Below are 23726 nucleotides of genomic sequence, written 5' to 3'. Positions count from 1 at the left end.
GGGTAACAAGAGCGAAACTCCGTCTCAAAAAAAAAAAAAAACAAAAGAAAAAAACAAAAAACCTCAAAGCATCTACAAATAAGCATAAGCTTCATGAGGACTGGGATTGTGTCTGTTTTGCTCACCACAGAATTTCTAGTTCTTAACCTAAGCCTTAAGAAAGTAATAGGTACTCCACAAGTAGTTTTTGAATGATGTTTTTTGACATGTTGAAATTAGGGGATATTTCAATTTTCCATCCTCCCTCCCTCCTTTTTTCTTCTTTCTTATTTTTTGGTGAGCTATATTTTCTGATTTTTCTCCTATTAGCATATATTATTTAATAAAAGTATTTTTGAAACTATACCAAATAACAAAGACACCTTGAAGCCCATGAACAGTTAACACTTTTAACACTTTATCTTTGTCTGCCTGCCTGCCTGCCTGCCTGCCTTCCCCTCCCCTCCCATCCCTTTTCCTCCCTTCCCCTCATTTCCCCTCCTTTCCCCCTCTTCTCCTGCCCTCCACTCTCTTCCCCTCCCCTCTACTCTCTTCCTCTCCCCTGCTTCCTGTTATGCCTGTGGGACTGCAAGTCATTTAAGCCTCCTTTCTTTATAAATTACCCAGTCTCAATTCTTTATAGCAGTGTGCAAACAGAGTAACACAATTTTCATTATGGGTTATTTTTCATAGTCATCTTCTCTGTCTGCTTTTGACTCTTCAAAAAATGCTTCCTCTGCAGGGTGATCTATGATCTGAGTTTGCAAGACTTATTTTCTAGAGGTTTTTAATTTTTATATTTTAATCTTTTAAGTAATGGAACTGTGGTTAAGGCAGTTGCCGCCTAGTATGATATTGTCTTGGCTATCAATTTGATTTCCCATGAACATAAAGGAGATATAAAAATTGACACAGTTTTCTTCTTGATAACTATTAAAATTTCAAATAAAAATGGAACCACAAATTATAAATAGGTACCTTACACAAAGGTGATACGGAATGTCAAATAATATGCTATTAGGAAAATCTCAATAATATACTAATAGGAAAAGATTTTAAGTAGGTACACATATGATTTGTTCTCTATTATAAAAGATACCAATTGATTGTTTAATTATTTACTGAGCAAGGTATTGTACTACTTCTACATGAAATAAATGGAGAAACATGAATTCTCCTTTCAGCAAAATGAACACTGTGTTGGTATTAGCACCGTACTGAATAAAGTTCATAAACATAAGTTGATGGTTACAAGTTTTATGTTTAAAGGGAAAATTTTTAAATATTCTATTAGAAATAATAATTCTTTATTGACTAAGTACTAAGCCTAACCTACTTTAGTGAAATCACCTTTTTTTACAGCTTTTACTTAGCAGATGATAGAAACCTAGAACACAGAGGCTGGGGTCAGTGGCTCACTCCGGTAATCCCAACACTTTGGGAGGCCGAGGTGGGTGGATCACCTGCAATGAGGAGTTCGAGATGAGCCTCACCAACATGGAGAAACCCCATTTCCACTAAAAATGCAAAAAAGTTAGCTGGGTGTGGTGGTGCATACCTATAATTCCAGCTACTTTGGAGGTTAAGGCAGGAGAATTGCTTGAACCCCGGAGGTGGAGGTTGTGGTGAGCTGAGATCGCGCCATTGCACACTCCAGCCTTGGCAACAAGAGCAAAACTCTGTCTCAAAAAAACAAAAACAAAAACAAAAAACCCTAGAACGGAAAGGGCTTAATTCTAAGAAGCGCTCACTATGAAAACTGAATTATTACAGCTGAACCAATGTATCTTGACTTTTTGATATGATGAAGTAATGTGGTTATTGTGAGAATCTTAAACTTCAGAATATAAGCCGTTTGGTACCAAATGGTTTATATTCTGAAGTTTAAGATTCTCAAAATATTTCTTGCCATTGGTTTATACATATTACGGAATATTTAGAATTACCATTTAACCATTGACATCATTATTCAGTTTCCCAAAGTAAGAACAGGGATTTTGACATAGTGACTTTGAGTAATTGTTATCAGGTTCCAGTTCAACTTGAAGAAGGTAAAGCGATGTTTTCATATAAATCATTGATTGAAATATAGATACAAAAACAGTAATTTAATTATGTGGCTTGGAATTTCTGGCTTTATGATTTTTCATCAAATTCTGTCTAGTTGGTTACATGTTAATAAATATGTATATAAAGATTATTTATCAGTGGAAGAGTAAGAGTAGAAGATGACATAACCAGAATGTGTCATCAGTGTTTGACCATTAGCTGCTACTGTTTCTTGCTGCACCATATCACTATGTTCAGCTGCTCCTTTAGAGAGACACATATTCAAACATTTAAAGTTGTACCATGAAGAATGATATGTTACATGGAATTAAGTCAGAATTTTGCCAGGCTCTAGAGGGGTAGTACTTTTTCCATTATTTCTTCATTAGAATATCATTCCAATGAAGGAATAATATTGTGCCAAGTTGAATGGTTCATCCCCAAGACATATTTGTTGATATGTTATTTGAACCTCTGAAATTCGAGTCTCAAATTTATTTACTTATTGGTTGAAAACTGAAAGTGTAATAGCTATGTTTGAAATCACATTACCATATTAAATTTAGGCTTTATATAGCTCTAGTGGGAATGAATAAATATTATGTTTTCTGAACTATTGTCCATGATCCATAGTAGAAATGTTATACATTTATTATATATTTGATAGAACTAGAAGTCATCATATGGAGATGGAATAATAGAAAAGGCAGCATAACATAGTAGTTAAGAGGATGGACCCTGGAACCAGACTGCTTAGATTAATATTCTTGTCTTGCCACTTACCAGCTGAGTGACTTGAGATGCTACTTAACCTCTTTGTCATCAGTTTTCCTATCTGAAAATGGTGATAATAAGAGTCTGAAAATAGTATATTTCCTGTCAGGTAGTTACAAGGGTTAAATAGGTTATTATTATTATTTTTTTGAGACTTTGTCACCCAGTCTGGAGTGCAGTGGCATGAACTCAGCTTACGGCCACCTCCACCTCCCAGGCTCAAGAGATCCTCCTGCCTCAGCCTCCCAAGTGACTAGGCATACAGGCATCTACCACCACACCCAGCTAATTTTTATAATTTTTTTTGGTAGAGACAGGATGTCGTCATGTTGTCAAGGGTGATCTTGAACGCCTTGGCTCAAGCAGTCTGCCTGCTTCAGCCTCCCAAGGTGCTGGGATTACAGCTATAAGCCACCATGCCTAGACAAACAGGTTAATATTTATAAAGCACTTGTAGCAGTGCCTGGCATGTACTAGGTGCTGTAGATGTTTTGATTAAATAAGGTCGATGGGCATCAAGCTTGACAGAGTTTTATAAGTATACCTGTCTTGCCTTTAAAATACACTTAGCTACAGAAAATATTCTTTTTTTAGAAACTTGTCTTTCTATTATCTTTTATAAATATAATGAATTGAAAACTAGTATATCCAAAATAGTGTACTTTTACCCTTTGAATAACTAGATTATGTTACTTCATGAGAATTTTCAACTGATTATGTTTGTCATACCAATTTGAACAACACTTTTAAGCCACATGTAGATTTCAAGGTCTCTAAATTTTTCATTAGAGAATATAGTATTTACAAAAAACATGTAGCTGTTTTGGTTAGTGGTGACTGGAAATATTTCTTGATAGTAGTTTATTAGTGCCCATACTGCTTGGAAATGCTAGCATGTATTACATAGATTTATTTTCAAATGGTAATAATAGTACTTATATAGTACTAATATTTTGCGTCAGTAGGTTTTGAAATTTTGACTGTGAGACTTTTGTGGAAACCTTTGCTATTCATAGTTTCAAGTAATTTTAAAGTTTGGTCTGCATTTTAAACCAATTACTTAGATAGCTAGAGCTATACAGCAATATTAGGTAGACATTTTCTTCTAATAATTACTAAGGTACAAAAGAAAAACAAGAAGCTCTAATAAGTACAAAGTACATTAATATATATGTTTTAAAACATTACAACAGGTAATTCATTTTTATAACATATTTAATTAATTCTGAAATATACATAGTAAAAAGTTAAATACTTACCACTCCTTTACCAATCATCATTTCCATTTTTCCGTCCTCAGATGTACTCTGTCAAAGGCTTGCTTTTTTACTCTTCTATAACTTTTTCTATGTGTGGGAAGACAAATAAAACTCAATATATTGTTTCAAAAACATATTTGGATTATACCAAACATATGTTTGAGTTTTTTCACTTCTTGAGTTACCAAAAATATGCCTTTAGTCATATAACTGTACCTCATCTTTAAATGGTTGAATTATAATCTTTATTGCAAATATTCCCAAATTGGCTGTTTCTTTTTTGATGGACAGATAAATTGTTTAGCATATTTCCTCTCGTCTTCTCTCCTTCCCTTTCTTTCTTTTTTGCTATTGCAGATATTTCCACTGATGCTGAATATCTTTTATAAATTGTGTGCATGAACCCTCACATCTTTTAATTTTCCATAGCATATTCTTAGAAATTGGATTATTTTATAAAACAAGCATGTTTGAATTTTTTTTTTTTCTTTTGAAACAGTCTCACTCTGTTGCCCAGGCTGGAATGCTGTGGTACAATCTTGGCCCACTGTAGCCTTGACCTCCTGGGCTTAAGCAATTCTCCTGTCTCACCTATCCGAGTAGCTTGGATTACAGGCGTATGTCACCACACCTGGCTTTTTTTTTTTTTTTTTCTTGATATTTTTAGTAGGGAGGGGGTTTTACCGTGTTAGCCAGGCTGGTCTCGAACACCTGACTCTCAATGATCCACCTGCTTCAACCTCCCCAAGCACTGAGATTATAGATATGAGCCACCCACCATGGCTGGCATGTTTAAATTTGTAACAGTTATAAATTGCCCTCTGTTGCAATTCAATTCTATACAGCATACCTATTTTCCCCATATATAAAACATTCTCACAAGAGACTTCAACAATGACAACTTTTGTAGTTACAAAAATTAACTCTTTAAAATGTTTGCCAGTGTAACAGATGAAAACTATGTCTGATTGTTGGATATCTGATATCTTAATTTTTATTTCTTTGTTAGCAAAGTTGAGCATTTAAAACATAAGTTTACTAGCCAAATATTTTTTCTGTAAATTAACTATTCGTATTCTTTTCTATTTTCATATAGTTGTTTATCTCTTTGACACCTTATATCTTTATTTGGATGGCTAATGGAAATCTCAGTTTAAGACATCTAAAACTAAGTTTCCTTTCCTCTCAAATGTACTTTTCCTACAACTCTGTTCTTCCAGTCGCTCAGTCCTAATACCTTGGAGTCATCTTTGCTTCCTCTCCTACTATACATCTAATCCATCAGTAAGTTGTATTGGCAATATCTTTGAAATGGATACAGCGTTTCAGCACTTCTTGCCACCTTGTTGCTTCTACCATTCCTTACAACCTGTCTTTCTTTTTCAACACTTAATCCGTGCAGTATATTTTTTGCATAGCAGCCAGAGAAGTTTTTTCAAAGTGCATATTCAGCAGTGCCATGACTAAATTCAGAATCTGTCATTCTGTTCCAGTTCCCTCAAGTAAAAACTATCTCCTTACTAAAACCTACATGAGCCCTGTATGATCTGGTCCCTATATTGCTCTAACATCATCTCCTACTTTTCTCACCCTTACTCACTTTGCTCAAGCCATCTTTGCTTCCATATTTTGCTTGAAAATCCCAAGCATACCTCTAACCAGGCTTTTGTTGTTTTTGTTTCATCTGCCTACTATAATGCTCTGCCCCATGAGTTCTACATGGATCTCTTCCAAACTGGTTTGTTTTAATAAACATTATTTAAAATTTCTGATATTCACAATGTCATCACATATGACATTATAACTATGAGAAAGAAAAAGGCCATTCTTCATGCCCTTAAGGTATTTAAAATATAGTATCAATGCTCATATATTAACCAAGTTGCAGGGAGAGGGGAAGTATAGTGGATATGGCAACTAGTCATTCTCTTAGTGGTACTATGGTACTACTTATTTTGGAGAGCATAATAGAATCTTCAAATTTAATTTATTTATATCTGACTTATTTATTTTATGCTACTTTAGAAGTACCTAACATACTACATATAAATTATGTATTTGCATTAACATAAGATGTATTATATAAATGTATCTGTTCAGTTTTAAATCAATCTGTTTAGTTTTAATACATTATTATAAATTACTCAATTGTTTAAAATAATTCCTGAAACCTTTCATCATGAAAACATGGTTGAAGTCCTCTAATTTCTGTACTTTGGATGAACAAAATTTTAAATAATATAGAGATTGGAAGATCACATTTCATTTTATTAAAAAATCTTCCTTTTATGTAATCACATACCTCTTTTGGTTATTACCAAAATCACTTCTTTCCCCCCTAAGACGGAGTCTCACTCTGTCGCCCAGGCAGTAGTGGTACAATCTCAGCTCATTGCAGCCTCTGCCTTCCTGGTTCAAGTGATTCGCCTGCCTCAGCCTCCCAAGTAGCTGGCATTACAGGCACCTGTCACCATGCCTGGCCAATTTTTGTATTTTTAGTAGAAGCGGGGTTTTACCATGTTGGCCAGGTTTGTCTCAAACTTCTGACCATAAATGATCTGCCTGACTTGGCCTCCCAAAGTGCTGGGATTACAGGTGTGAGCTAATGTGCCTGGCCAGAATCACTTTTTAAAACTGAGAGATTATGTGGGTAACCTTTTGTTATCAGGAACATTTACATATGGGAAGACTCACTTTCTATCAATTTTGGGTGAATCAAGTGCTTTGTAGTTGAATTTCTGTTGTTTTTTTTTCCCAAGAAAAAAAATTATTGATGTATTACCTTTATACTGAAAATTTGACAAGTTGTTATTGCTTAATGAATTCTTACAAAGTGAATACATGTATGTAATTAATAAATAGACCATTATTATAACTTCATAAGTCTACCTCCCAGTCGCTAATCCTGACAAGAGTGAACAAGAGTGAATGCTATCCTGACTTCTAACAAATTAGGCCTACTTATTTTTGAATACTTACAAAAATCAGTAATTATATAAGAGAAAATGATCTAAAATAATTTGTAACCTCATATAAAAAGTATAATTTTAAGCAAGAAAATAATCTTAAAAATACTTTTGGCATATTTTTGTGAGATTGTAAGGTATGTTTCTATTAAATAATTAGCCATTCTTATACTTAGAATCCCGCCCATTGTCAGTTCCTGTTAAAGCTGTGTTGAATATATCTGAAGGCTGTAGAAGTCCTGAAGAAAGAATGAAGGAATTTATTGGAATAGTTTGGAATGCAGTGAAGCATCTCACACTACAGGTAAAATAAAAGTTAGAAATATTATGGATCTAATTTCTATAATCCTTTTTAATTCCCAGCATTGTTAATACTGGTAAGAATTTTCTCACATGTAACAATTATGTATACCATCTCATTTTCATAATTTAATTGAAAATAATTGGTGTACTTCACTTACCATAAAATAACTTTATGAAACTCGTATGATCTTCCTTATAGTTATTAGAATATACACATTTTGAGATGTTCCTTGAATTAAAATATTTTGGTTAATTCTACTTTTTGTTTAAGCATTATTTTTACAATTTTAAATGCTTAATGTACATATAGATTCATTCATATCTCAGTACTGAGATAAAGTCTGAGTTGGAATTAACATGAAAGAGTTATCTAATTGTTTTCCCTCCCTAATTATAAGTTAAATATGAAAATTGGCTGGCCATGGTGGCTCAGGCCTGTAATCCCAGCACTTTGGGAGGCTGAGGTGGGCAGATCACGAGATCAGGAGATTAAGACCATCTTGGCCAACCAACATGGTGAAACCCTGTCTCTACTAAAAATACAAAAATTAGCTGTGTGTGGTGGTGCACACCTGCAGTTTCAGCTAATCGGGAGGCTGAGGCAGGAGAATCACTTGAACCCAGGAGGCAGAGGTTACAGTCAGCCAAGATTGTGCCACTACACTCCAGCCTGGCAATAGAGCAGTAATCTGTCAAAAAAAATAAATAAATAAAGGGAGAAGAAAATTATAATGATAGCTATTTTCTTATTGTTATTCAATTTTCTTCTCATCTATTTTTACTTTAAAATGCACAATTTTATCTTGTTGAATTACTTTCCTTCAAGACTATGTTTAGCCTGACGAAAATATACAATTAGATGCTTATTTGATAAGCTTACAGTTATAAATTTTAGTTTTTGCATAGGATTTTTTCTCTGTGATACCATAGGCATGCTTATAGGATTTTATATGTACCAGATAGTAATATCAAAGGCTTAAGTCAATGCCTTTCACTTTGACTTAAGATATAAAAGTTGCAATAGAAAGTTGTTTCCACCTTAACTATGAGAACAAGGCTTTATGATCTATAAAATTATAGCTATATTAAGCTCATAGAGATATGAGGTCTTAAATTGACATTACTGTGAAGCAGTGGGCTAAAATCAAAAAAAAAAAAAAAAGTGACAAGCAAATCACTTTTTGAAATCTGGGCATCTCAGAATACTTCAAGAAGAGTATATAAAAAGGAGAACATAGCTAAGCACCTAGTAGTCAAACTACTGAAAACTTAAGGAGAGCATTTTATTTTATTTTATTTAAAGTGGTAAGATCTTTATGTATAAATACTCTTGTTTACCAGAAGACTATCCTGGAAGAGGTTGAAAGTAGAGATAAGGCAGACCTAGGTATGTATTTCTTAGCTATATGATATTGGGGAGTTTCTTCTTGTTTCTATGTCCACAAATTGGAGATTATAATGTCTTCTTCATGAAGAGGGTGGAAAATATAGAGTGATAAAGTATATGAAAGCAACTAACAAAATTTATTCATTTATTGATTCATTTTGCAAAAGTTAATGTACTGTATTCAAAGAACATACTGAAGAAAGGCAATGCAGTCCTGCCCTCATGGAGATCATAGTTTGGCAAGGAGAACATTCATTAAATTATTGTACTTAAAATAATTTGAGTATAATGATGATAATTCTCCTGTATGAACTTATGTGTCAGTTAAGCTAACCCTAGAAGAATCAGGAAACATTTGGGTACTCAATAACTTGTGTTTTCTTTCTTCATTCTTTCTCTCCTGTAGCTGTAGCTTTTCTCTAAAGCAGCTAACGACTGCACTGCCCTTCAGCAGGCAGACAAAAAGTGATGGAGTTAACACCCCTAGTGTTACCTTCACCTACCATGGAGATGATTCTACAGCATTCCTTTTCTGTCAGTGTGTCCTCAGTAGAATTAAGCTACAGATGTCCAGGGCTTGCCAACACACCATTTTAGTTGCTGTCCTTTTGAGAAAATTTTAAAAGCAGGTAGACAGTAAAGGCATGTTATATATAGATTAACAGTATTAAAAATAATTCCTTACATCTTATTAGAAACAATGGAAACCAGAAGACAATTGAATAACACCTTTTTATGTGCTACGGAAAATCAGCATGTAACATAGAATTCTTTAGTCAGCAAAATATTCATCAAAAATGGTGGCTAATAAATACATAAAGACAGAACTTTTCTCCAATAGAAATTTACTGAAAGATGTCCTGAAAGAAGTTATTTAGGTTGAAAGGAAATTATAACAGATAGAATATTGTTTTTTTTAGAAATTCAATGAAGTATATAAGAAAGTATCTATGTGTTGGAAAATAACTATATTGAAAAAAACAGTATTCAAGGAGAAAGTTTTAGTATGTTTTAGCCTTTTGGCTATTAGCTTTTTTCCTCTTTATTTTCCAATTATTTATTTTATTTTATTTTTGAGACAGAATCTCACTCTGTCGCCCTGAGCCACTGCGCTCAGCCTTAGTTAAATTTAATGTTAAAAATATGTGGCACTTGGCTGGGTGTGGTGGCTCACGCCTGTAATCCCAGCACTTTGGGAGGCCAAAGCAGGTGGATCACCTGAGGTCAGGAGTTTGAGACCAACCTGGCCAACACCTTTCTACTGAAATACAAAAAAATTAGCTGTGTGTGGCGATATGCACCTGTAAACCCTTCTACTTGGGAGGCTGAGGCAGGGGAATTGCTTGAACCAGGGAGGCCGAGGTTGCAGTGAGCTGAGTTCATGCCATTGCACTCTAGCCTAGACAGCAGAGTGAGACTCTGTCTCCAAAAAAAAAAAAAAAAAAGTGGCACTTAATAAAGGAGATTTGATTAAGTTCAAAATTTAGCAGTTGAATGAAATTTCAATTATTTATTCAGAAAATATTTATGAAATCCCTAGTCTGTCCTACACTCCAGCTAGCCCTTCATCCTACAAATGTGAAGAAATTGTCTCTGTGAGCAACTAAAGCAACTACTAGAGTGAGTCTGGAAGTGTATTCTTCCCCAGGTGAGCCTCTAGATGAAAACACAGATGGTCAGTACTTTTACTGCAGCTTTTTGAGTCCATAATTCAAGTATTTAAGCCATGCCCAGACTATTGACCCACAGAAACTACAAGATTGCTAAACCATACCCATATTATTGACCCACAGAAACTGCAACAAATGTCTGTTGTATTAGGCTGTTATATTTGTGGAGATTTCTTATATAGCATAGAAAATGAATACTGATGGTTATAGACACATTATGCATAGCTATAGTGTAGTCTAATCCCTATAATAAATACATACTTGTCATAAAGACTTTTTGGAAATCATCCAAAACATTTCCAGTTCATAAAAATACTACTTAATATAAGAGCCAATAACCTTGATTTTAGCAGTCCTTTACAGTGTTTATTTTCTGAGCATGCTGCTTGTTAAGAAAGTTAAGAGAAGAATGGGAGGAAGAAAGCGTGCCTTGTCATTCTTTTGTTATGGTTTTTAACTCTTAGTTTGCAGAAATATGACTGTTTTAGTGACATCAGCTATATTTCACCAATCTCAGCCATCATGAATCCGTTTAATAAATATCCTAATAACTCCTTATGTTGACTTACCTGTCCTTCTCCCCTAGAGATAGCCATTGTACAGTGGTGACATCTAGCACTTAATTTTTGTTAGGTGTTAGGCTATATTCTGAGAAAACAGAAGAGACATAATAGTTGTCATGGTCTAGCTGGGAAAAGGCTAAGTGCCATGGTATGAGGTATCTTATAGGGAGCCCCTTAGAAAACTTAATAACAAAAAAAAAGAGAAATGGGAATATCAAGAGGAATGTTACTTACTGAAAGGATGCCTAGGGCTTGTATTTAGATACTATCCTAGGTGGATATTTATTGCTTTGTGGAAGATGAAGTTGACACCATTGTATGGTTTAGAATATGATAGCTACCAATAATATTTAGTTGTTTAAAGTTTACTGTAGCCCTAAATGTTATTTCATGATAATAGAAGTAGTTATATTAAAAATAACCTCATTCCCTCTTATCTATCATATAAATAATGGAATAAGGTGGTATAATTATCTTTTTATTGATATCATTTTGAATAGTTCTGCAATAGAGAACATGAAAGATAGTATTGGGTTACATGATTGACAGCTCTAGGAAAATATTTCAATTTGAGATTCCAAGTAAAATAAAAAATCTTTACACTATAAACTAGTAGCTATATCGGTATTCTACAATATAAGATATACTGGAGGATGTCTTTCTCTGGCTGGGATTAAGTAACAGGAACCCGATTTATTCCACTGCCTGAAATAACCAAAAAACTACTGAAATATAACACAAAGGTTTCAAACCACTAGGCAATAAGCCAAGTGGACAGTGATTCCTGAGAGACTTAAGATAAAATCAGCAGGACTTAGTAATTAATTGATTTGGGGAATAAGGGATCAGAGTCTAAGAGGTCTTCTAGGTTCTAGATTTGGTGTGTGGGTGGCAGTGATGCTATTAAATGAAGCAGCTTTTCTGGTTTAGGGGCAAATAGGGATTTTGAATTTACATATGTATTTTAAATGTATGTGAGACATCCAGGTATCTAGTAGATATTTATATCTGGAGTTTAAGACAAGATTAAGAGAAGAGATAATAATTTTAGGAGTTATCTACAGATGGTTTTCAAACCAGGAGAATGGGTAATTCAAGCAAGCATGTAAAGTTGAAAGAGCATTGGGCCAAGGGATTACCATTTTAAAAGTAGTGGAAGAGAGAACGGCCTTGAAGAAATTATTCTAGTGATCAGAAGTGGAGGAGGAGAAACCAGAGAGTTCATGAAAGCACAAAATGCATAGAATTTTAAGTAACTAGTGGTTAGCAATGTCAGATTCTAGGTGTTATGTGCTTTACTTGCTTCTTTGCAGTATAAAATGGATAAATTAAATAATGTTTAAGGTTACTTCCAACTCTAACAGTATTGTGTGATTCTTTTGCTTATTTTACAATGATGCAGTACCTTTATTAGCTTTATCACCACGAACAAATTTAATGCTATATATCACTTTGAGTTAATTGTAAGTGATGGTAGTGATTTTCCTTTTTTTATCTCTAATTATAGTAAAATACATATAAAATTTACCTTCCTTACTATTTGGAAGTTTATGTTTTATTTTGTGGTCCCTCAATTTGAGTAAGTGTATTGAGTATCAGTTAACATAATCACGGCAGTACTAAATAACACATCTTTATGTAGGTTATCTTGAATATGACCTAGGTACTTGGCTTGCCTCACCCTAGTCTCAGCCCTGTGTTAAACATACTCTGTGTTTAAACATTTCCAGATGTTAATGTATTTTGAACATTTTAAAAGATAAAACCAGATTCTGATTAAATGATTACAATTTAGACTCAGAAAATCTGAGTTTTATTTTTAAAAGCATTCTAAGATGTTTTATGAGCCAAAATATAACGCAGAAAACCCTGCAAGTTGTCATCAGATAACACAGGACATCATAACTTAATGGTTATTATTCTTTTAGTGGAAGTTTGAGCAAGTAATTATGTTTGGAACCAGAGTTCTGGAAAGTTGATTTTGTAGCCAAAGTTGGTATTTGCTAAGCCCATATTCTTTTTTACCTAGAATAGGTAAAAAATAGATGTGTATTATGTAAAATCATTAACGATACTTGCCGTATCCTATTTTTCAGTGTGGAAGAAGGATTTTCCATACTTAATTATAATGGATTATTTTGTAATACTCCCTGTAGTCTTGGACAGTCTTTTAAAAAACAACAACAACAAACTATGAACTTTGGGCTGGGCATGGTAGCTCACATCTGTAATCCCAGCACTTTGGGAGGCCTAGGTAAACAGACAGCTTGAGGTTAGGAGTTTAAGACTGGCATGGCTAACATAGTGAAAGCGCATCTCTACTAAAAATACAAAAATTAGCTGGGCATAGTGGTGCCCACCTGTAGTCCCAGCTACCCAGGAGGCTGAGACAGGAGAATCGCTTGAACCCAGGAGGTGGAGGTTGCAGTGAGCTGAAATTGCACCACTGCACTCCAGCCTGGGCAGCAGAGTGAGACTCTGTCTCAAAAATAAAAATAACAGGGGCCGGGCGCGGTGGCTCACGCCTGTAATCCTAGCACTTTGGGAGGCCGAGGCGGGTGGATCACAAGGTCAAGAGATCCAGACCATCCTGGTCAACATGGTGAAACCCCGTCTCTACTAAAAATACAAAAAATCAGCTGGGCATGGTGGCGCATGCCTGTAATCCCAGCTACTCAGGAGGCTGAGGCAGGAGAATTGCCTGAACCCAGGAGATGGAGGTTGCGGTGAGCCGAGATCGCGCCATTGCCCTCCAGCCTGGGCAACAAGAGCGAAACTCCGTCTCAAAAATAAAAATAAAAATAACAAAATAACAAAATGTATGAACTTTGGGGGACTTTTAACAGTAGATTAGCATAAGTCCCCTATTCTTTCCAAGTTTTCTGAACCTGCTCATTAGCAAAGATTCTATTAAAGCTACGTTTTTATTCCAGAAGCACATAATTGGCAATAGTATGCAGTTGATGAAATAGAAATGTGCTGACTAGAATTTACTCCTTTAGAGGAAGATAGTTCTCTGCTTAATTGCCAGACCTAGCTTTGTTGTTTTATCATTACACTGAAGTTCGTCACGTTGTACTATGGCATTTACTAGCAATTTTCTTTTTCTTTTTTTTTCTTTTTTTTTTTTTTTTTTGTACTCTCTGGAGTCTTCTGAGTGGACGGTGTAGTTTAATGGCATTTTTAATTTCAGCACCAAGCATTCTGGTCTCTTTCTGTTGGTAATAATGCTCTGTTACTCCCTTTGGGAGCTGCTTCCCACATTCTGTGTTATTTGGATGAGAGTGTCAGTCAAGTGTCTCAAGCAGCATAAGCCAGTTAAGCTGAGCCAGGTGAATTATTTTTTCTAGGAAGTTACATCGAGAGCATGACTAGTGATGAAAAAAAATCATACTGCTTGAAGTCCTCATGTCCAGCAAACTCCTTGGCCTTTATCTTCAGGATTAAATAGGAATAGACATTTTAGGCCCGAGAGATCAATTATTAATCGTGCCAATTATAAAAGTAAGATTTTTATATTTAATCCTTATATCTTTCACAAAGGCTCACATTCTTATTTATAGGCACTGAACAAGTGACAGCTATTACATGGTAGTTTGTTAGGAGGAAGTCTGGAATTCAAATCTAGGAATTTTTAATGTCTTCCCTTGACAAGATTTTTATGGAAAAAGTGTGAAAATTTATAACTAACTTATTCTGGAAATGTTGACAACCAAGACAAACAGCTATAGGCTTTTAATCTATGGCCCCAAATCGGGTATATTTAAAGTTCTGCATATGATGATATACAAAATATTTTCATGATGCACTGAAAATTTATCAAATAGGAAAGCTGTGATTTGGGTGATAGTTTATATATTTGTTGTAGTGCAAATGGAATACTACCTATTTTGGTGGACCCTGTAAACATAGATAGTGAAACTGTAAGCAACAGCATTTGAAAAATAAATGCACTGTGAACGTATTTTATAAATCTATGGCGACTAATAATAAATGGGATCTCGCATACAGGAGAGACTTGCTGTTACTTATTGACTATTTCTTTAGCAAACATTTAGGTAACACTTACTATATTAAATATATATACAATGATATAATTTCCCTCATTTACAGATGGGGAAACTGAAGTCATAGAGAGATGAAATAACTTGTCAAAGATCCCACAGCTGAATTGAATTCATCTCGTTAACAAATCAGTTTTATTTATCACCTTAAAGGTTGCTGCTGGAATGAAATGATGAACAATATGCTTGAAGCAATTATTTTCACCACTGTCTCTGATCAAAATAATTGTTTCTACTTATATAACAATTATTTATTGAGTACATACTACATGTACTACTTACAATGTACAGAAACTATATAGTGAACAAAATAGACAAATGTTTACCTTCATAAAGCTTATGTTCTAGTGAGAATTCTGTTAGGATATTAATACTTGAAAGTGATCTTATTTTAAGCTTTTTTAGGGCTGGGACTATGTCTTTTGTCTCCGTATCCCTAACTTCCAGGTCAGTTTGTGATAGATATTAGAGAGTACATGAATAAAAGAAAAAGTAAATGAAATACAACCTACAATGTTTCTTTATTTTTGTTTTTTATTTGAAACTGTTTCCTGAAGAGTAACATATATTTATATAGAGAACATTTGATTCTGAAGAAATTATGCAAAATATAATTATCATTACATTTTCAAGTTTTAAATATATTATTTGGGAATAGGAAATAGTAATGTTATTGAAAAGGCAAGAAAATGTGGTACAACATTTCAAAACATTTATCTATAAAGTGCTTTATATGATGGGCAGTAGTTAATTAGGATTTTCAGATGAATGGGTAAATAAAATCTATCTTAGTCTCTTCTTTTTAACTGACTTGGGATCATGATTATAGAGCACTGAAAGAGAAAAAATCTAAGTTCCCCAAACCTCACATATAGGGGTAGGGACACGCAAAGGCATATATCTTACAAATAACATAAACTAGAATCTTCAGGGAAAAAAATGCATTGTAATCATTTTGTTTATTAAAATAAGAATAACAAATAATTTTTACTTTATTGGTGTATCTTCAGTATATGTTACTTAGATATGTAGCCCTTGACCTAGTAGGAATCAAAATAGAGGTAGTTCTACTTCAAGAATCTGTAATAATCCCTTCACTTTAACACATGAATGTGTTCAATATTGGCAAAAGAACACGTTGCTACCAAAACTGAAACAAGATCCTTGAAACAGAAAGGATGTTGCCATGGAAAAATGAAGTAACACTCAGTGCAGCTGTGATGCATTCATGAATAGGATATTTTTTTAAAAGATCATTTGTGTTTGGTGTGGCTCAGAGGGTCCCAACCAGATGGTTTCCATGAACATGATCTGACCCCCAGCTTGAGGACTTCTTACTGGCAGATTACTTCATTTTCTTTCCCTCAGATTGTCAGATCCTTACATTAATTCAAAATTTACTGCTGCAGATTTATATTCAGTAATATAAATCACTCAACATTTTACATTAAAACCACAATTTTATACATAAAGTTTAACAGTTATTTTAAAAGTGTAAAAAGATTTATGTGATAGCTTTAGTATATATAATAGATATAATATCATAATTTTGAGTAATTTTAATTATATGATTCTTATCATTAAAGGAATTCTCACAACATATATCATATTTTAGAAAGTTGATTTTAGAGTTGTTATGTATCTGATGCTACTATACTGTTGATTCTGTTTGCATTGCTCACATTGTTTATACTTGATGGAATAATTGAGTTTTAAATTAGTGAAATTTTATGTTTTATGATTTTGGAAATTTTGGCATGATTTAAATTTGCTCCTAAGGACATGTGTGCATATATTTGTGTATGATAACATATTAAACTAATTACTGCACACTTTTGAAAGCATTTTTCAACATAGTATCAATACCTGCATAAAGTGTTAAATATTGACCCTTCATATTTTGACATTTTAACCTGAATTAATAAAGGATATGCTCTTAATGTGCCATTTTAAATTGTGCAACTGAAAATTACTGATGAATTATGTTAAATATTTTAAAGCATAACTGTAACTTACCTGAGACAATATAGATTTCTATTTCAAAATAAATAAAACATGTCATGATTTTAAATCAATAAACTACTTAACACACATGTACTTTAATCTGCAGGATAAGATTTTAGAACTAAAATGAATTTATGCTTCATGAACCAATACACTTATTTTTGCAAAATTTTATCTGTATTTTTCTTCACTGAATTCATCAGTTTGTCCATGCCCCAAAATGTGAAGCAAAGACAAACAGGCTTGTTTATTTATAGGTTGGCAAATTTTTTATCTAGGAATTCTAAACCTGTTACATATCATCATGCTGTCACCAGAGTAGTGTATTAGCCTCAAGAGAAGAGATATTGCTATTATCTTTTTAAAATGTAGTCTTTTTCTAATATAGTTTCTTTGAATATCCAAGAATTTATGAATTTAAAAAAAATTGTTTTTATCACACCTTCAGATAACATCTTTGAATAACAAATATTTTGTAGGAAATTAACCAATATAGTTTGTATTTTGTCAATAACTTAAGTATCGTAGGCTGTTGGAGCAATTTAATAATGAAGTACACAGTATTAATATGTAGGCACCACTAAGACAAATAGACTTTAGTCTACATTGCTTCTGACTCAAGAAGTTATGATGAATTTATTTTTGGGGTTGGGCTTACTTTATCTCTTTATCTTAATCTCTAAGGGGCTGGCAACTTAATGTAACTCCAGTGGGGATAGGAGAGCATTAAGATAATACGTGAAATTACAATTTAGGTAATTTGAAGAAGGAAGAAAGGAAGAAATAATGCTCTGATTTTTAAGTCTTCTGATTTTGCCTATTCCCATGTATTTGTTTATATATAATATATCTGATATATTTATGTATACTTGAATCATTATATATAAAAAGTGAAACTATGTGATATAAACATGTTCTTTAATGGTTGTCTCATGTTATAAATTGAATGTTTTAAACTCTTTTTCTTATACTCTAGTCTGTAAAGTAAAAACGGAGAACTAAATTCACGTAAATATAGCCCTTTTTAAAAAAGTAACAGCAATAAAATGCTAGGTAGTTCTAGGCTTTATCTGATGTTAACAACATTTTCTAATCAACTGCAGAAGAAGGAGGGTTTTCTGATCTTCTTTTGCCAGCACACTTTCTAACTCAATCTTTTTTCTTGGAAAAGACTGTGAAAGGGCAGATATATTTTTATCTCTTGTCACTGGGCATTTTGTGTCAAGTTTATAACAAGAGTAAACAATACCTTTTCAAGTGTTTTTAATATTCATTAGTGAAAATAAGTCATAAAGACATAAATATGGAACATTTACTTTTTTGGTTGTTTATTCTGGTGAAGATATTAGGTGTTTGACAGTGTATTTAGTCTGATCCAAATATTTTAATTCTGCTTTTCTTTTCTAGCTTGAAGTACAATCTTGTTGTGTGTTTATTCCAAATGAAAGTCTGCCTTCCCCAAGTACAATTGTATGTGGTGACATTCCTGGAACAGTAAGAAGTTGGTACCATGGACAGACCAGCATGCCAGGAACACTTGTCCTCTGTTTGCCTCAAATAAAGATTATTAGTGCTGGGCACAAGTATATGGAACCTCTGCAGGAGATCCCATTTGTTATCCCAAGACCCATCCTTGAAGAAGGTATATTAAAAAATTATTTTTCCTATGGTTAATGTTTTATATGGATATTTTTGATTTTTTGATATCTTTAAATGTGTCAGTATATACAGAAATCAGTCTTCTCATTGAAAGATTTTCATAACCAAAGTAAATGAACTAAGTGATGCCATTTATTGCCATCCATATCTTTTAATCTCAGTCATATATTTACATATATGTTATCTATAAAAGATCATATGCAAAAGAATATAACTAAAATATAAACATAGGAAAAATTAACAGTAATAAAGTTGGTTTTGGATATTAGGCTGAACTAAAAATGATAAGTAGATTGATATTAATTTAAGGTACTTGATTTACTAATGTATATATTATATATAGATAATTGCATGAATATATTACTTATAGCAAGCATAATGTATTTTTAGATTTCTCATTTGTTTACACAAAGTAAATAATTATATGATGATTAGAGTCATGTTTCTTCTATATATACGTGATTTCTCATATTGCTGTGTTTTCAGTTATGAATTCATAACCTTTTGAACTTTGACATATTCATTTCAAACAAAATGTGAACCTGGAAAAGTTTTGAGTCACACAGTAAATAATGTGAATATATATTTTAATAACAAGGCTGAAATTTTTGACAGTGCTAAACAGGTCAACACCTTGTTCATATTATTAGGATGTAAGTGTATGAGTCCTGATATCGTTGAAATTTCTACATACTGTCACTGAAAAGCAGACATAGCCCGTGTAATTTCTGACTTCTACTTTGATGTTGATTTCTCTCTCCTTTTCTCTGTCCTGAAATATCTACTGAAATCTACTTTTCTTATATTTGTCAAAAGAAAGCATGATTTTACTCATACATTTTTAATCCTTAATAATATGAATACTCTTATATAATCAGAATTTTAAAGTTAAAGATAATGATTTTAGAGTATATGGTCTTTTGTGACTGGTTTCTTTCATTCACCGTAATATGTTAAAAATCAAAGCATGTTGTAGCAGTCTTTGTTGTTTTTATGGCTGAATAGTATTCCATCTTATGGATATACCAAGTTTTATTGATCCATTTATCAGATGATGGACAGTTGAGGTTGTTTTCACTTTTTGACTTTTATGAGCAATCCTGGTATAAACATTCTTTTATAGGGGCTTTTTTTGTGGATTTGCTTTAATTTCTTTTAGCTATATGCCCCGGAGTAGAATTGTTGAATTGTGTGGTAACTAGGTTTGAGCTCTTCAGGAATTGCCAGACTGCCATCTAAAGTGCATCATTTTACAATTCCACATCAATGTACAAAGGTTCTGATTTTTCCACATCTTTGTCACTATTTGTTATTATCTGCTTTGTTTCTTTTTCTTTTTTTGTTCTAACCATCCTAGACAATAACCTCTTAAACTAGAGAGAACAATTAAAGTGTTTTTAAGAACTGTGTTGGTCAGGCAGAGAGTAAATAGATTGATTTGTACATCATTTAATACACTAAATACACATCTTAATATTTATAAAACAGAAGTTTACTTTATGAAAATGGTGCTTATTTTTACTATAAAAATAATAAAAGTGGTGTGAGGTGGTATTTCATTGTAGTTTTGGTTTGCATTTCCCTAATAACTAATAATGTTGAGCTTATTTTCATGTGCTTGTTGGCTATTTGTATGTCTTCTTTAATATTTTCTTTCTTTTATTTATTTTTTTTTTTGATGGGGTCTTTTTCTGTTGCCCAGGCTGAAATCCAGTAGTGTAATCATGGCTCACTGCAACCTTGAGCTCCTGAGCTCAATCGATACTCCCACCTCCTGAGTACCTGGGACTACAGGCATACACCACCATACCTATCTAAATTAAAAATTTTTTTTTGTAGCGATAGGGTTTCACCATGTTTTGCAGGTTGGTCTCAAACTCCTGGGCTCAAGTGATCAGCCTGCCTCAGCCTCCAAAAGCACTGGGATTATAGGTGTGAGTCACCATGCCCAGCCTTATATTTTCTTTTATTCAAATCTGTTGCCCACTTTTTAGTTCAGTTACTTGCCACCTTAGAGTTGAGTTGTAAGAGTTCTTTATAATATTCTAGATACAAGACCCTTATAAGATACATGATTTGCAAATATCTTCTCCCATTTTATACACAGTCTTTCCACTTCCTTTGTCTTATAGACATTTGCAATTTTTATAAAAGTTGTAGGATATGAATATCTATATTATAAATTTATATAATATAAATTGCTATTATATTTATAGTATAAACTTTGGCAGACTTCATCTCTACAAAAAATTTTAAAACTTCCCAGATGCGGTGGCTAGCACCTATAGTCCTAGCTACATGGGAGGTTGAGGTGGGAGGATTGCTAGAGCCCAGGAGTTCCAGAATGCAGTGAGCTATGATTGCACCACTGCACTCCAGCCTAGGCAACAGAGCAAGACCCTGTCTCTGTAAATTAATTAACTAAATATATATAATACATGATATATATTTTGTAATATGTACTATTTTTATTATACTTATAAGCCATATACGTAATTTTATTTTACATGATTATGTAAAGTATATAATATATAATGCAGAATTATGTAAAGTATATATATTATGTAATACATATATAAATGTAAACATAATGTAAAAAGTTTTCCTTTGCTATACTGACAATTATTTTCTCACTATTCCTTTTTTTAATATTAGAAATTAATACCATTTCCACAAAGATTCAGTTTTAGAAATATTAAGATGCATATTTAATTTATTAAATGATATAGTAAATCAGTCTATTTACTTTCCACCTGAGCAACACAGTTCTTTTTTTTTTTTTTTTTTTTTTTTGAGACAGAGTTTCACTCTTGTTACCCAGGCTGGAGTGCAATGGCGCGATCTTGGCTCACCGCAACCTTAGCCTTCTGGGTTCAAGCGATTCTCCTGTCTCAGCCTCCTGAGTAGCTGGGACTACAGGTGTGTGCCACCATGCCCAGCTAATTTTTGTATTTTTAGTAGAGACGGGGTTTCACCATGTTGACCAGGATGGTCTTGATATCTTGACCTCGTGATCCACCCGCCTTGGCCTCCCAAAGTGCTGGGATTATAGGCGTGAGCCACTGCGCCCGGCCTGCAACACAGTTCTTAAAACACTTTAATCCTTTTCTCCAGATTGAGGTTATTGTTATGTATTTTCTTCTATTTTTAAAACGATATTATTTTGTAATATAATTGCTTAGATTTGGCACATACAGGACTAATGCAGAAGTTGGAAAACTTTCTCAATTAAGTGCCAGATATTAAATATTTTTGTTTCAGCAGCTATATGGTTTCTGTTTTAACTATTCAATCATGCTTTATAGTGCAGAGCAAAAGACAATACGTCAACACATTGGTATGACTGTGTTCTAATTTACAGAATCTGGTGGTTAGCTACATTTGGTCATGAGCCATATTTGCCTACCTATATTCTAGTGCTTTAGTAGTCATTCCTTTTCACAGTTCAGCCCTTCCTTCTTTCTCAGTTCATTTACTTCTGCCTGAAGTACATCCTCTAGAAGCTCTTTTTATGATAGTCTGATGTTAGCAAACTCTCAATTTTGTTTCTTTGCCTTTTTTTGAAAAAGATATTTTCTGGGTATGTAATTCCTTGTTTATAGTTATTTTCGCCCAGCTCATTGAAGGCTGTTGTGCTGATTCTTGCTTTTCATTGGCCTTTTAGGACATACAATGTCATTTCATGTTTCCTTGGAGGTAGTTTGTCCTTTTCCTCTGGCTTCTTTAAGGATCTTCTTAGTCTTTGTGTTTTAAAGTTTTAATATTGGAGTCTTAGGAGTTTGCAAGTTTTCTGGCATTATCTATTCAGATATTACCTCTACTTCATTCTTTCCATACATGTGTTAGACTTTTTGCTTTTTTACTGTATTTTCCATGTTGCTTCTTTGCTTTTTCATATTTTCTCTCTTTGACTTGCTGGCCTGCATTCCAGTTAGTTTCTTTAATTATGTTCTGCAGTTCATTAATTTTCTTTTCAGTTGTGTCTAATATTTTGTTAAAGTTGTTCTTTGAATTTTTCAATGTCAACTAATGAAAGTCTAACATAGAAAATGGTACAACACTAAGTATACAACTTGATACATTTTTGTCAAATAAACTCATACATGTCGCTAGTACCTGAATAGAGATCAAGAATACTCCCAGTACCCAGAAGATCTTCTCTTGGGGGCAAATTGTGTTTGACATTTAAAATCATAAATTAGTTTTCTTATTTTTGAGCTTCATAGCACTTTATTTATTGAATTTAAAATTTTACATAGGATATTCTTTTAATCTTGATTCTATTTAAAACTCCTAATTTTTACTCATGTTTTCAAGGCTTCCTTTTATTTCTTTATACATGAAATATTTAACTTACGTGATTGTCTAATTCCTGCTGACTCTTGCCTACTGTACCTACTCAGCCTTGTTTATTCTTTTCTTTTCTGTGCTACTTATTTTCCTTAGAAATTTCTCTGTAGAAATTTTTTGAAGACTGGCCTGAAAGATTCCTCCTATGCGGGCTTGAATTTACTTCTGACCTGTTGGCCGCACTACTAGCTCAGAACCATTTGAAACTAAATTCTTGATAAAATGTTTTCATCCCACTTAGATAATGAAAATTCAAGCTACAACCTCTTAAGAGGGCTGGTTTGTGGTTGTGGGTTTTTCTCCCTCTATTCAAGGTTTCATTTTCTGATAACGTTTGTGAGAGGATTATGTAAAGAAGGGAAGAACAGACAATTTTATTTCTACTTTACCTGTACATGAATAGTCTAGCCATTTGCATGCCAGCTTTATGTTTTATTATTTTCTGCACTATGAGTGGGCCTTAAGCTTTATCTTCAGCCAAACTTAAGTTGACTTCAGTTCAGTGTTGAAAACAAATGCTCAGTTTTAATCAACTTTGAAATGCCTTGGGCCATTTACTTTGCATACCTCTGTGTTTCTGGCTTCACTCAGTCCCTGGCTTTAATAATCCTTACTCTTTTTGGAAATTTATTAATAAGTTTAAGAAGATATCGTTTGCTGTGTATGTGCATGCATGTGTATATGTGTAAAACACTATAT

The 23726-nt window shown here is 33.3% G+C and overlaps 1 protein-coding gene across 1 annotated transcript in view; it reads left to right on the top strand.

The window, feature by feature from the left end:
- The window catches only part of VPS13B (vacuolar protein sorting 13 homolog B), an 823218-nt gene that overhangs the window by 379363 nt on the left and 420129 nt on the right, over window positions 1-23726 (top strand). Inside the window, exons 22-23 of the mRNA XM_032247702.1 lie at window positions 7204-7331; window positions 18426-18660. Of these exons, the coding sequence (XP_032103593.1) occupies window positions 7204-7331; window positions 18426-18660 (363 nt within the window). The remainder of the gene's footprint in view (window positions 1-7203; window positions 7332-18425; window positions 18661-23726) is intronic.

This window comes from Sapajus apella, unplaced genomic scaffold, assembly GCF_009761245.1.
Source record: "Sapajus apella isolate SASKATOON/1434 unplaced genomic scaffold, GSC_monkey_1.0 scaffold3, whole genome shotgun sequence".
Lineage (NCBI taxonomy): Eukaryota > Metazoa > Chordata > Mammalia > Primates > Cebidae > Sapajus > Sapajus apella.
This window is presented reverse-complemented; position numbering and strand designations above follow the sequence as displayed.